The sequence below is a fragment of the Leopardus geoffroyi genome, chromosome A3 (assembly GCF_018350155.1).
Source record: "Leopardus geoffroyi isolate Oge1 chromosome A3, O.geoffroyi_Oge1_pat1.0, whole genome shotgun sequence".
Taxonomy (NCBI): domain Eukaryota; kingdom Metazoa; phylum Chordata; class Mammalia; order Carnivora; family Felidae; genus Leopardus; species Leopardus geoffroyi.
In genome coordinates, this window is record NC_059336.1 from 64,719,725 (window position 1) to 64,732,447 (window position 12,723).

The 12,723-nt window shown below is 55.6% G+C and overlaps 1 protein-coding gene across 5 annotated transcripts in view; it reads left to right on the forward strand.

Moving 5' to 3' along the window:
- The window catches only part of SIX3 (SIX homeobox 3), a 101,628-nt gene that overhangs the window by 10,508 nt on the left and 78,397 nt on the right, over nucleotides 1–12,723 (forward strand). For 4 of the 5 annotated variants that reach the window (XM_045445913.1, XM_045445912.1, XM_045445915.1 and 1 more), the window contains exon 3: nucleotides 782–941. In XM_045445913.1, coding sequence (XP_045301869.1) covers nucleotides 782–941 — 160 coding nt within the window. Of the gene's footprint in view, nucleotides 1–781; nucleotides 2,259–12,723 lie in introns of those variants that run through there. The other variant, XM_045445914.1, reaches the window with a different exon arrangement.

Consider the following 12,723-nt stretch of genomic DNA (forward strand, 5'->3'; position numbering starts at 1 on the left):
TGCCTGTAGAGCCAGGTTTTCGCCTGAGAGGGGGAGTTCCCCCGGGACCAGGGGAAGGCCTCCTCGTAGGAACTCAGAGACTCTAGGCTCGGGCAGCGGCTGCCTGGTGCGAAAGGGACAGACGGAGACTGCTCTGCACCCGCTCCTGCCTTCTTCTCTGCTTTCTCTCTTACTCCTCTTCCCCACTTTTTCCGCTTCCGGCTTCTCGGTTCTCTCTTCCCCTGCTCCTGCGCTCAGCGCAGGGATTCAGAGAGCAAGGCCAGCGTGTCCTGCCCGGAGAGTCTGCGGACGATCACCCCGCAGCTCTGGGTGTGTTTGGGGGAGCTGGGACAGGAGGCGCTGCGGGGACCGACCGCTCCCGGCAGCCGGCTCAGTCTGAAGAGTCCCAGGGGCTGGGGAGGAAGAAGCACCCTGTCCCTCTCAGACTTTTGCTCCTTCGGGACGCTGCATCCGGAGGCCTCCCCAGGCGCCCGGCCTCGGGTTCTACCTCTCCTCTGAGGCCGGCTCCGAAGCTTTGGGAAGCTCCAGCGAACCCCGGGAAGGAGAGAAGAGAGCCGAGACCGGCGCTGGGGGGCTCTGCAGCCGGGTGCTTGGAGGCGGGGGTGGGGGGGGGTAGCGAGAAGTAATGAGCGCAGAGAGCAGAGTCAGGGGTGGTGGCGAGGGGCGCGGGGTTGGGGAGGTTGGGGAGCATCAGCGGCCGCCGGCGCGGGGAGGCTGCTTGACGGAGCTCTGTGGCGGGGCCGCTGTGTCAAGGGCTGGTGCCGCTCTCTGTCTCCCGCAGGCTCCAACACCAGGCCATCGGACCGAGCGGCATGCGTTCGCTGGCCGAGCCCGGCTGCCCCACGCACGGCTCGGCAGAGTCGCCGTCTACGGCGGCCAGCCCCACCACCAGCGTGTCCAGCCTGACGGAGCGCGCGGACACCGGCACCTCCATCCTCTCGGTAACCTCCAGCGACTCGGAATGTGATGTATGATAGCCAAGGCCGCCCTCCTCCCCCTCCCCCTCCTTCCCCTCCTCCTCCTTCTCGCCCTCCTCCTCTTCCTCTTCTTCCTCCTCCAGCCCCAGAACCAACCGAAATCAGGATACACAATCATACACACACACACACACGCACACACACACGTACACACACACTTCTACCCCAGCCAAAAATATATAAAAACCAAGAAAAATAACAAACGAAACGCAAACTATCAGCAACCCCGACCACCATCTACCGCCACGGCCACCCCAAAGGACCGCGACGCCGACAGACAGTCACAAACGCTGATGTTGCGGGCAGAAAACATAAAAGAGGTGACAATTGTATACTTTCTAGGACAAGCACGGCTTCTCCTTTCGGTTCCCACGGACCCGGCACCCCACCTGCATGACGATTTATTTGTATCTGGGAAAATATTCTCTCTAGTTTAAAACGATTTAAAAAGAGTCGACTATACAAAAACCGACCACCACCACGACGACAAGACGACAAAAGCAAAACAGACAAAAAGAGAAAAAAAAAATAAAACCGCCATCTCCGTTCAGAATTTGTTTAAAAAAAAAAAAAAAAAAAAGAACTCCTCGAGAGGGAAATAGCAAATGTTTCTTGCCTTTTGTTGCTCGCTCTCTCTTCTTTCCTCTCTCGCTCTCTTTCTTTCTCTGTTTTTAAGTCCAAGTATTGGTCAAACAAGATGCAATCTTCTGTTTTTTGTTCAGCAGACAATCATTTTCTTCGTAAGCACCTTTTTCTCTCTACTCTGTCACTGCCTGTGTGGGTACTGGTTATAAATGTGGAAAAAGAATAGTTATGACTGTAACAGATTTTTATTTTTATTTCAAAATTTTATATGAATTATGTATATCTTAATGATCGGTCATTTTCCCAGTTTGTAATATATGTGTAGAAATTGCCTGTATATGATATTGCTTTTTCTCCTCTTCCCTTTTCATTCTCTCCCCCCCCCCCTTCCTCTGCCCTCCCCGCTCACCTGTCTCTTTCCTTTTTGGGGTTCCCCTCCCACTCGGTGTTCCTGGCGTCGACTTGGCAGTCAAGGCGTGGCATGGCGGGCTGGGTTAGGCAGAGGGACCCTGTCGCTAGCAGAAGCGGAGAGTGAGACCGTAGTATTCTTATGCAAAAGCTATTCCAAGTATTTCTTAGCTGCTTTGGAGATATCTCTCACTCCCCGTAGGGCGCTTTTACTGTTATCTTAACTGCGTGTTTATCTATATGTAAAAACTTTCTAAAGCAAATACAGTATTCTCCATTTTCTTATCACTCTCGGAGACTGGTGTTTTTTGTCCGCCCCTGTGCGCAGCCTGGGGGGGTGCAGTGCCCGGCCTTCACTTCCGCTCCGACTATGATACTAGAACTGGGGCAGAATTTTAAGGCTGGGGGTGAGCTTTTTCCTGGAGGTGGGGGTGGGGGTTGGGGGGAAGATGGGGGCAGGCCTTTCGGAAAAGAACCAAAGCCAAATCCTGAAGGAAAGGCTCAGAGGGCGCAGGGGGTGGGGGGCTCAGGCAGGTGGTTTCTTCAGCAAAGATGCCAGGCCGTGGTCCGCAGGAATTATAGCTTCCTGCGGCCCTTGTGGGTCTTTGGGGGTGTATTTGGCATCTTGTGGTTGTGGTTGTTGTTGTTGTGGTGGTTGTTGTTGTTTAAGGGTAAACACACAAGGTCACCAAACCAACCATTCACCCATCCAGAGCAGAGCTGACAGGTTTTATCTTCTTTTTGTGGGGTGGAGTGGGGGGCAGCAGTAGCCAGGGTGCGGAGGGTAGAGAGAGCAGAGGAGAAGGTAGTGTGAGGAGTTTAGGGACCGACCTTCTCCTCGCCACTCCACTCGCGTGACTGTATTGACTTGCCTTACCGATCTCCATCTGTCTCCTTGAAATTCCTTCCCGTCTTTTGGGATCAAGTGGAATCTCTCTCCAGCCCCTAAGACACTTCAGTTGGTTTACACTTTAAAAGGAAAACCAAAAAATTCACTGCCTTTTGCTAACCGGGTTCCCGCCTGCCCCAGGCCTCCCCGCCCTGCGCTGGCCCCACAGTTCCCTATGATGGGGTGGCTCACTGAGCCTCTGCCGCTCTGGGCCAGGCCAGCCTGCGCCCGAGGAGCCAAAGAGGTAATTTCAGAAAACTTGCCTTCACTTGAAAGTCTAATTTCCAAAGCGAGGAGGATTAGGGAGAAACGTGCCTGGAATTTCGCGCCCGGTTCCAAACTAATTTTGACTTCCGATTTCCTTTTGTCCCCATCCCCAGTCTCGCCATGGGGTTTACACAGGGCCTGGCTGGACAGAAAGGCCGCCAGGCCCAGAGGTGCCCTGTGCGTGTAAGGGGGGCCTTGTGCACCCAGGGCAAGCTTGCCTGCAGGGGAAGGTTTCTGTGTGTGTCCTTACTTAGATCCAGGGCATCCGGATGACCTCGAGAGCTTCCAAGTTCTGAGGTCTGGCACGCAGTGTCAGAATCTCTGCATGCATTCACTGCTCTGGGAAACATTCCTCATGATGCCACACTTCAGGCACTATTGACCTAGGTGGCAGGACTTTGGGGAAGAACTGCTGCATTCTACCCAGCTTGAGACTCTGTTCTGTTACACAGCACAATGCCTGAGATAACTGGCCCTATCCCAGACCTGCATTTTAAAATGTACTGGCACATACTTGACCCAGAACTTGGACCTGAAATCCAGAGAAGGGGCTGCCTCAGACAGTATAGAGGTTGTGGATGGACCCTACCCGACGGACTAACCAGAACTGATGGGTGGAAGGAGACGGTGGCTGATGGAGACTGATGGAGAGTGACTTCTGGAGGGGCTTTGATTGGTGAACCAGGGAGCGGACTCCTTTTTGTCTGGGGACAGAGGACAAACTCGTGGAGTTAAAATGCCTCCTTGTGTCAACATACCAGAGAAAGAAAGCGAGTTTGGAGTGTCCAGTACCCATTTCTCTCTCTCTCTACTGCAGAAAACAGGCGATCAGACTCCATAGCAACCTTCAGCTTTGGAGGCCTAGGCTCTGTTGGGTATCACCTGCTACCTGTCTGTCTTCCTATCTAGCATCCATCACTCTCTCTCACATCCTGTGTTTCTACTCAGGTCTGTACAAACACCAATACTCTACTGTGCACTTTCTGACCTTACCTACAGATTCTCTGCAGGAGAGGTATGAGTGCTTGTTGTGAGTAGTGAAGATGTATGCAATGCTGAATGCTGGCCTTCCACCGTGCAATCAAGGTCTGCATATAAAGGGTGTGTGTGTGTGTGTGTGTGTGTGCGTGCGCGCGCACGCATGCGTGTTTGATATACATGTGTGTATATCACAGTGCATCATAGTGCATCAATGTGTCCAGCATGTGTTTTCTTTTATGTAGATATTTGTGTGTAGCTTGGGCAGTTTCTGTTTACCTAGTTCTGCAAGAAGTGGCTCTCGGGTACAACTAGAGGAGGCTGTGTATGCAGAGCCTTTCGGTGCAGTGAACTCGTGTCTCGTGGGTCTCCATTCTGGTGGATTTCCTTGTTCTAGTCAACCCACGGATATGACTCCCAGGCTACCCACCCCTAGCTGACCTTCCTCTGCGTTTAAGGAATGGGGCAGGGGTCATAACTGGCATACTCTGACCAGAGGGTAGAGGGGGAGTTGGGCTCTTTGGCTTCCCCAGTCTGCCCTTTTACCCTGATTGCTACCGACGTTACATTGGATTTGGCCCCTGCCCCTTTAAATATGAGAGTGAGAGAAAAGAGGCCCCATTTCCAGCCAGATCTCTCCTTTTATGGGCTGCCTGCCCATTCTCTTTCAGGGTCCCTCAAAGCCATGGCCAAGGCGGTCAACATCCCAGGGGCAGCCAGGGCAGAGCTCGAGGGTGGGGCCCGACTGAAGCCCTGCTGGTGGAAAAGCCAGCTCAGCCACTGTGCACAGCCCCCCACGGCCTGGGAACCCTGTGGACTGTGCCTTGGGGACAGTGTATGTGCCGCTGTGTGCCCTCCCATGAGCCTTGTCAGCCTGGGAAGGCAGGCCTCAACATTAACCATCCCTCCTGTCTGTCTGGCCCCAGGACAGCCCATGGGTGGGCTTGAGCACAGGCATACACACCCTGTGTGCACCCTGCTCTGCACACAGCACACTTCTGCCTGGTGCCCCAGCCAGGGCACTTGAGTCTTCCCTGTGCGCGTTGGCCTCTGTGTACCTGGGCTGCCTACCCTAAGGATAAGGGGCTTGAAGAATAACCGCCAACCTGGGGCTATTCTCTTCATTCCTGCCTCCCTCAAAGAAAAACAATGGCAATCCAGCTGCAGAATGGGAAGCAAACCTGGAAAAAAAATCTGTACCAGTCCCTGGCCTCTAAAAGCTGCCTGCCTGAGGTTAGAGAGGCCAGTCTACCTCTTCCAGCCTGCTCACCGCTTCCTCTTTGCCCCCTTCCCCCGGCTCTGGTCCTGAGACCCCACCCCGCCCCTCTCCTTGCCCTCCTCCAATCCTGCACAATTGACTGCCCAGCGCCAACACAACTGATCATCCCAAGTGAGACGTACAGCTGATTAAAATGAAATGACCTGGAAGCTGCCACGGCGTGGGGTGGGGATGCTAATCGATAGTGGAATTGGAGGCATAGGAGCCTGGCTGGTTCAGGCTGGGCCTCAGGTTGGAGGTGGTGGGACCAGCCAGGGCTGGCTGGACTTTGGATGTAGGGAGGGCTCCAGTGATGCGATGAGAGGGCCAGGCCCAAGACTAGATGGGCCAAACTGGGGTGGAACATGCACCTTACCATGGGCTGTGGCAACAGAGTAGCTCTCTCAGCTTCTTTTGAAAAGAAGAGTGACCAGCCTGGCACACTCAGGACCTAGTCCATCACTAGAGTTGCTGGAGCTCAGACCTATGGCACATTGGATGCACTTGGCCTCCCTGAGCGGGGATGACCCAGTCTCTTGTCCCTCTCCCTGTCTTTCTGCGCCTCCGTGGCCACCTAGGTCCCCGCCTAGGTCTTTGTGTGGCTGTCACCTGGAGCATCCGCTGCTGCCTCGGAGGCTTTTCCTGGCCCTCACCTATCCCCTGCGTGCCCAAGCACCGAGGATGAGATGCCCAGCCCTCTGGGGTGCGTGCTGTGCCCCAGCTCCCTGAGCTCAGGTCCGCCCGGCTACCCACCACCTTGGCCCCTCTCAGTCCCAGCTGAGTTAGCCTCCTCTGCCCTGGTGCGTAGGCCTAGCCCAAGGAAGGACAGGAGGGAGCCAGGGAGGAGGGGAGCAGTGCTAGCCGGCTCCGATTTCTCCGGTCAGCTGAGCACAACTTTCCATTCGAGTGTATTCATGCAGCGGCTGATTGAGCTCTGCAGTGTCAGGCGGGGCTCCACAGGAGCAGGCTGGCACAGCCAGGCGGACGGGCTACACCACACAGGCACACACACACTCAATTATCGACACAAATATACCCCTCAACTCACGTGTTATGCACACACCTCAGCCCCAAGCCATTTCATCACAAACCCAATATAGTCCTTTCCTTATACACCCACCTGCCCCCAGAACAACCTTTTCCGGCCCCCATAGACCTCCTTCCCTACACAACACAGGGCTGCCTTTCTGATGTCCTCTTTACAGATTCTACATCGGTCCTCACACACAAACGCAAGAACTCACCATCCTCCCTCTCTCCTGCAGGCACACTCTCTAGGGCACACGTGCTCCAAATTGCACAGATGCACACACAAACATGCCCCGTCTCACAACCGCACCTTCTACAGAGCTATCCACACCACAAAAGAAACATGTCTGCATAAAACGGCATTAGCACCACTACACATTTGGTGTGCCGCCTGCTATATATAATGGCTGGGGCCAAAAGTTCCCGTATAAGAAAGGGGGCAGATGAGCAATAAATACAATCGGAGAACACAGCCTCTCCCCATCCACCAAAACAAACACACAGAGGATAGGTAAGAGGAAGCCTTCAGACACACAACATGCATGAGCCAACCCAAAGACATAAAAGAAATGCCCCCCAGAGGCACTTCAGCCCCCAAACCACATTGCCTGACTCTAGACACTGAGAGGCCTCCCATGTGCCCAACCTCGCCCACTCCCAGCACACACACACACACACACACACACACACACACACCCCAGGAAGCTGGAGCCCCAAAGATAGGCAGAGAACTCGATAAACACTGTCAGAGAAACCTGGCTGATCTTGGGAACGGCCAGGGAAAGGGGGGTCTTCGTTTTATAGCCCCCCACCAAATGCTCAGGGGCATTTGTTTTACCGAGCAAGAAGGGAAGGGAGACTATTGAAGAGGGAGAGAAATTGTAGAGAAGGGAGAAAAAGGAGAAGAAAGAGAGAGAAACGAGAGCAAGGTTGAGAGCAAAAGTGGGGAAGTCAGGAACAGGAAGGGAGAGGGAAACCGGGGAGCAACTACTTCCTGGGTTCAAGCAGGGGGAGGACCAGGCGTGTTTGGGGAGAGGGTGTGGCTGTGAGCACAGGAACAATTCAATCTCCACCAAGTGCCCGGGGAGCACTAGGACTCAGGGCAGGTGGGACCTGGGAAGTGAGCTGAGCGCTGCGAGTGTTATGAGGTGGGGGGCACATACCCCTTCCCCTGGTGGGCTGGGGGCTGGGGGGTACAGGCAGCTTCCTCTGCCCAGAAGAGGCTAGCCCTTAAGGTGCCCTCTCTGCATTCAGCAGCAGCCTCCCCCCTCCCACTGCACTCTCGGAGACCCCCACAGGCGACTGCACTCACATGACACACACAGCCCCCCCCCCCCCCCCCCCCCCCCCCCCGCACAAACTGCCTCCCAGAGTAGACACTGGTTCCACCTCCCCCTGCACAGAACAGGGCCGCGTCTGCGCGCCCAAGCCAGCTCTCTCCACTTTTTACAAATAAGCTCATGACTCTCACCAATCTGCCCACACTCTTTTTTGGGAAAGGAAAGGGCCTTAGCCCGCAGGAGTGTAACCCTTCAGACACTGAGGACTTTACAGAAAGGTGCTGGCAAGAAAGAAAAGCACAGGGAAAGCCACCTCTGCTGGTATCTCCTCAGGCCGGGCTTGCCCCGCCCAGGGCGGAGAGCCTCTCTGCGGGAGGATGGATGTGGCCGTGGGGCTGGGGTCGCTGCAGATCAGGAAACACCGGCTGCTCTTCTCCCCTTGGAAGAGGTGAGGCTCGGGGCCAGGGATGGGTTCTTGGACCCCTGGAGGTGAAGGCAGGAGAGTGCGTGCGGTCCAGAACCTAATAAACGTGTTTGAGGGGCAGTGGCGAGGCCCAGAGGTGAGCGAGAGCCGGGCTGTGTGTGTGGGAGGCAGGCCCCTGGGGCGGGGGTCTGGGAGGAGGCCGACTCCGCTCTGCGGGTGTGCGCTCCCGGAGTCCCCGCTCCGCCCCCCGGCCTCCGCGGCGCTCTCGCGCCGGGCCTTTGTCCCCGCGTCGCAGGCTCGGACTCCGTCTTTCTTCTTTCGGGCCGCTGGGAGGCGCTGCGGCCGAAACCCCCCTCCCCCGGCCCGACTCCCCCGGTCCTCAGGCCGCACCGCCTTTCCGCACCGGGATCCCCGTGGTGCTGGGCCGACCCGGGCGATAGCCGGGCCCGCGCCTGGGGGCGGCCTGGAGCCCTTCCAGGACGGCACTGGCTTTAGTTTGCTGGATTTTGAGATGACTATTTACCATTATAACTAATTTGCGACCATTATTAAACAGAAATTCTTAGCAGGGCCTCTTAATGACTGAACGCTCCGCTAATTACGGGCGCGCGCGCCTCTGGCTCTGCAGCCTGACCGGGCCTCTGCCTCCTGCCCGTCCCCACCTCGTCCAGGACGCTCTGGCTCCGCCTGGCCAGGCCGGGCTGGGAGGAAGGACGGACCGACAGACACGAGTACACAGGTGGGCGTATGGAATCCAGACCACGGCCAGCACTGACGTCTCTGAGCTGTTGTTGGCGGCTCTGATTACACGAGAAGTGAAGCTCAGAGAGGGCCATCACTTGGCCGCTGTCACACAGCCAGCACCTACTTCATATGCTCCGCCATACCTGTGCGTCCGGTGTCCCCTTCCAATCAATCTTTTTGGCCCGTGGGCTGCCGGCTGCCGGTAGGAGAGGAAATACTTTCTTAAGATCCTTTTTTGAGAGCGCAAGATGAGGCAAAGTCAGTGGGAAGGGGCGCGGCCACCTCAGGCTCTGCCTGTCTGGGCGCACTCTCCCACTCGCCCCTGCCCTTGGACTTTGCAGGGATGTAGCCCCAACCAAAACGCACCTCCTACAGGGACTGGCCTCTGAAGCCCAGAGGATGAGCAGAGGTTTCAGCGGGCTCCTCTCCCAGATGGGACTGAGCTCCACTTTGAACCACCAATGCTTCACAGTGCATGGGACTCCCTGGTGTGTATTTGAGTGTGAAGTGTGTGCATGTGTGAACTTTGTTGAGTGTTCGGTGAGACTGCTGTGCAGATTCCCATGAGATGCAAGAGAAATGTTTATTGCGTGACCTCTGGACACATCTACCTGCAGACATGCCTGAGGGGGAGGGGACAGTGTCCAGACAGACGTGCGCTTATGGGTGTGAATACATCCAACTTCGTCCAAAAATAAGACCCGGGGATGCAGGGGCAAGCACAGTGGAGCTTGGCTTTCAAGTTACTCACAGTCCAGTGGACAGTTAAAGTCATCACTGAAAAACAAACAAACCCAGTGTGGTTGCATATAGTGCCCTGGAGAGTGGAGGCTTCAGGATTAATCACAACTTTGGGGATAGAAACAGGATGGGCTCCTCAAAGAGGTGGCTGTCACCAGAAAGAGGGATTGGATAGCTTGGAGGGAAGGCCAGGCTGGAACAGAGGGGGCCAAGGCAATGAGAAGGTTCGCGTTCTAGAGCAGGGTGATGTGGCTGGTGCCTGGGTGCACAAGTAGACTTGTAATCAAATCTGAGAGAAGGGTGAATGGGGGTCAGCTACGAGGTCACACAAGTTGTGTGACCTTGATCCCATGGGCACTGGGGAGCCAAAGGCAGCTTTGTAGAGAGCTCAAGTGGTCCCACCCAGAGCTCTGCTTCAGAAATTTGGCTGGAGGGAGTGAGGCTGGAGGGAGGAAGGCGGATTAGGAGGCTATTTCTGATAAGCAGGCAAGAAGTGAGGGGGCTTGAGCTGCAGAACCAGTTAAAGACATTCAAAAGGAGAAATGGGGGAGGATTTGATCAGTTGGAGACCTATGGGCTCCCTGATGACATTATTTCAGTGCTTGCCCTTTTTTTTATGGGTCTATGACTTGATCCTAGATCTCATCCTCTGACCCCCGATTTCTCCAGAAGCATCATGCCCTTTAGCCTCGCATATGGTTCACAATGTTCCTTGGAAGGGTCTGTCGGTGGATGCCAAGGGCCAATTAGTGTGGGGCACCTTGTTGGGAAACCCACCGCCCACCCAGTATGGCCAGGTCTCCTCCCATGCCCACCACTTTCTGCTTTAGTTCCGCTGCGCAGTAACACCCTCTCCGAGTGGGCGCTAGGGGACAGGAGGAAGGGGGAAAGCTTGAGTCCCAGGCCCCACACCTGAAGGGTTCTCGAGGAGTAGCTGGAGTGACCAGAGGAGACCAGCACCCTAGGTGCGTGGGAGTGGGACCTGCGCGAGGGGTCCCCGAGGGTTGGAGATGAAGCAGGGCACCCAGGACTCGCGCCTCTCCATGCCCGGAGTCTTCGTCTTAGCGCCACGGGCCCCGCGCAACTTCCACGCGCGCACCGTCCTGCGCACCGTTTCCGCGCGTGGTCCTCCTGGCTGGCTCCGGGGAGGCGCTCAGCCCGGCGCCGGGGTCTTCCGTTTGAGCCACCGGGACATCAAGGAAGGCTTTCGAGGCCGCCGCGGCGCTTCGACGCGGAGGAGGTGCTTCCAAGCAGCTTAGCGTCTCCTTACTGGACGCCAACCCGGGTTTAGAGCCCCAGAAAAATGGAATGAGCCAAGAGTCCAACTCAGGTTTCTCCGCGCCAAGTCCTTCTATTCTTCCGTTGCACCTTGCGGCCTCTCAGTCTGCTCCTCGTGACCAGGGCGAGTCTGTGCGAGTGGGTGTCGGCGCCCGCACGTGTCTGCTGAGGGTGGGTGGCTGGGCGTGACAGGTGTCAGGGAGAGAGACTCGGAAGCCTCAGCTTCCAGACTCGCTCTGCTCTCACGTTCCCGCCTGAGCTGTGAGTGGGAAAGCTCTATTCCTGGACTTGACCCTGTCTGCAGTGAGAGCAGGGATGGGGGAGGGAGAACTGGATCCAACCTCCCACCCCCCCACTCCCCCCCCCCCCCAGGCCCCCGCCACGCCCAGGGCGGTAAGGCAGGGGGGAGTGGGTCAGGGCGTCTGCGTTCCACCAGTCTCTCAAGACGTTTCCAGACACCACGTTAGGAGCCTTTATGACACCCAAAGAAAGCTCCGGGGGAGCCTGGCCGGGGCGCTCAGACCTCCACCCCATCTGAAGGGTTACCCCTTCTGCTCTAGCGGTGCAAACCCAGGCAAAAAGTAAAACCAGGTCCGAGGCGGGAGGCAGCGCGCCGCGAGCCATTGGCGGGTTTTTGCTGCCACCTTGCGGCGGCGGCGCGCAGCCGCCTAGTCCTCTGCGCCAGCCGCGGGCTCTGCCTGGGCAGGCCGCATGCGAGAGGACTTCGCGCTGCTTGTTTTTTCCCAGCACCTCTTACCCCAGGGTAGCCGTTTGCTACTCTTAAAGGGGTCTGCGATGAATCAAGCCCTGTTTTATACCTGTTTTTTTATACAAAAAAAAAAAAAAAAAAAAAACAGTCTTGCGTCTGTAAGGAGTCTCCACCTTGACCTGTGCGGTTTGGGTTAACCTTTCTAGCTCCTGTCTTTTGCTTAACGATTTGATCCTGGAGCTGTCCACCTGAACTTGCAATATGCGTCTGCTGCTAGGGCTTTCTTTCTCCTGCACATGCTTCCGGGTCTCTTACAGGTGAAGTGTGGGGCTCTGCTTCCACGACGACAGTCTGCCTGGCAGGACGCCATCCCTACCTAGCACCCACTTCCCCCCTCTACTCGTGGGGGAGAGGCGCTGGGTGCTGAGCTGTTTTTTGGAGGGTGGTCCTTATGATGCTCTGGGTGGTGAAGACACTGCCTCTCTCTGAACAGTATGACCAGCTTTGGCTAACATATTGAGTAGAATGGTAAAATGTCAGAGGTAAAAGGAGCCTTTGGAATCTCTTTCCCATTTAAAGAGATCAGGAAACTAAGACTTCTAGGGTGGCTTAGTCTCGGGCCTTAAGCACACAGCTAGTTAAGTGGCCCATAACTCTACAGAATCCCAAACATTGCTTACAGGAGGCTCCAATGCCAGGCGATCTCAGAGGGGAGGTTGGTGGTAGGGAGTGGACAGGAGGAGCCTCTTCCTTTTATTTTCTTAAGGCTGGTTTGCTTGCCTTGTTCTCTCTTATGCAGCGTAAATACCGATCCTCAGTCTCTTCTCTACAAATCCAGAATTCTGAAAGCTTTGTTTAGGCTTGTTTGTTTGTTATATTTCCTGCCAAAACTATTTGGCAGCGAAACCTGAGCTAAACTGATGTGAGGCTATTTATAGCCCTCATTTATCCCACTTGGCCCAGATATCAGATGTTTCACTGTGGAAATATTAATGTGCTTGATTACAGGTACTGCTTAGTACCCCCGAGATTGGTATGTTGTAACATATGATACGTGCACCATTTGAATATACCTTCCTGAAACCTCCAAAATCCTGAATTCCCAAACATATCTTTCCCCCAAAGGTTTTGGGAAAGGGAATGTGGTTCACTGGGT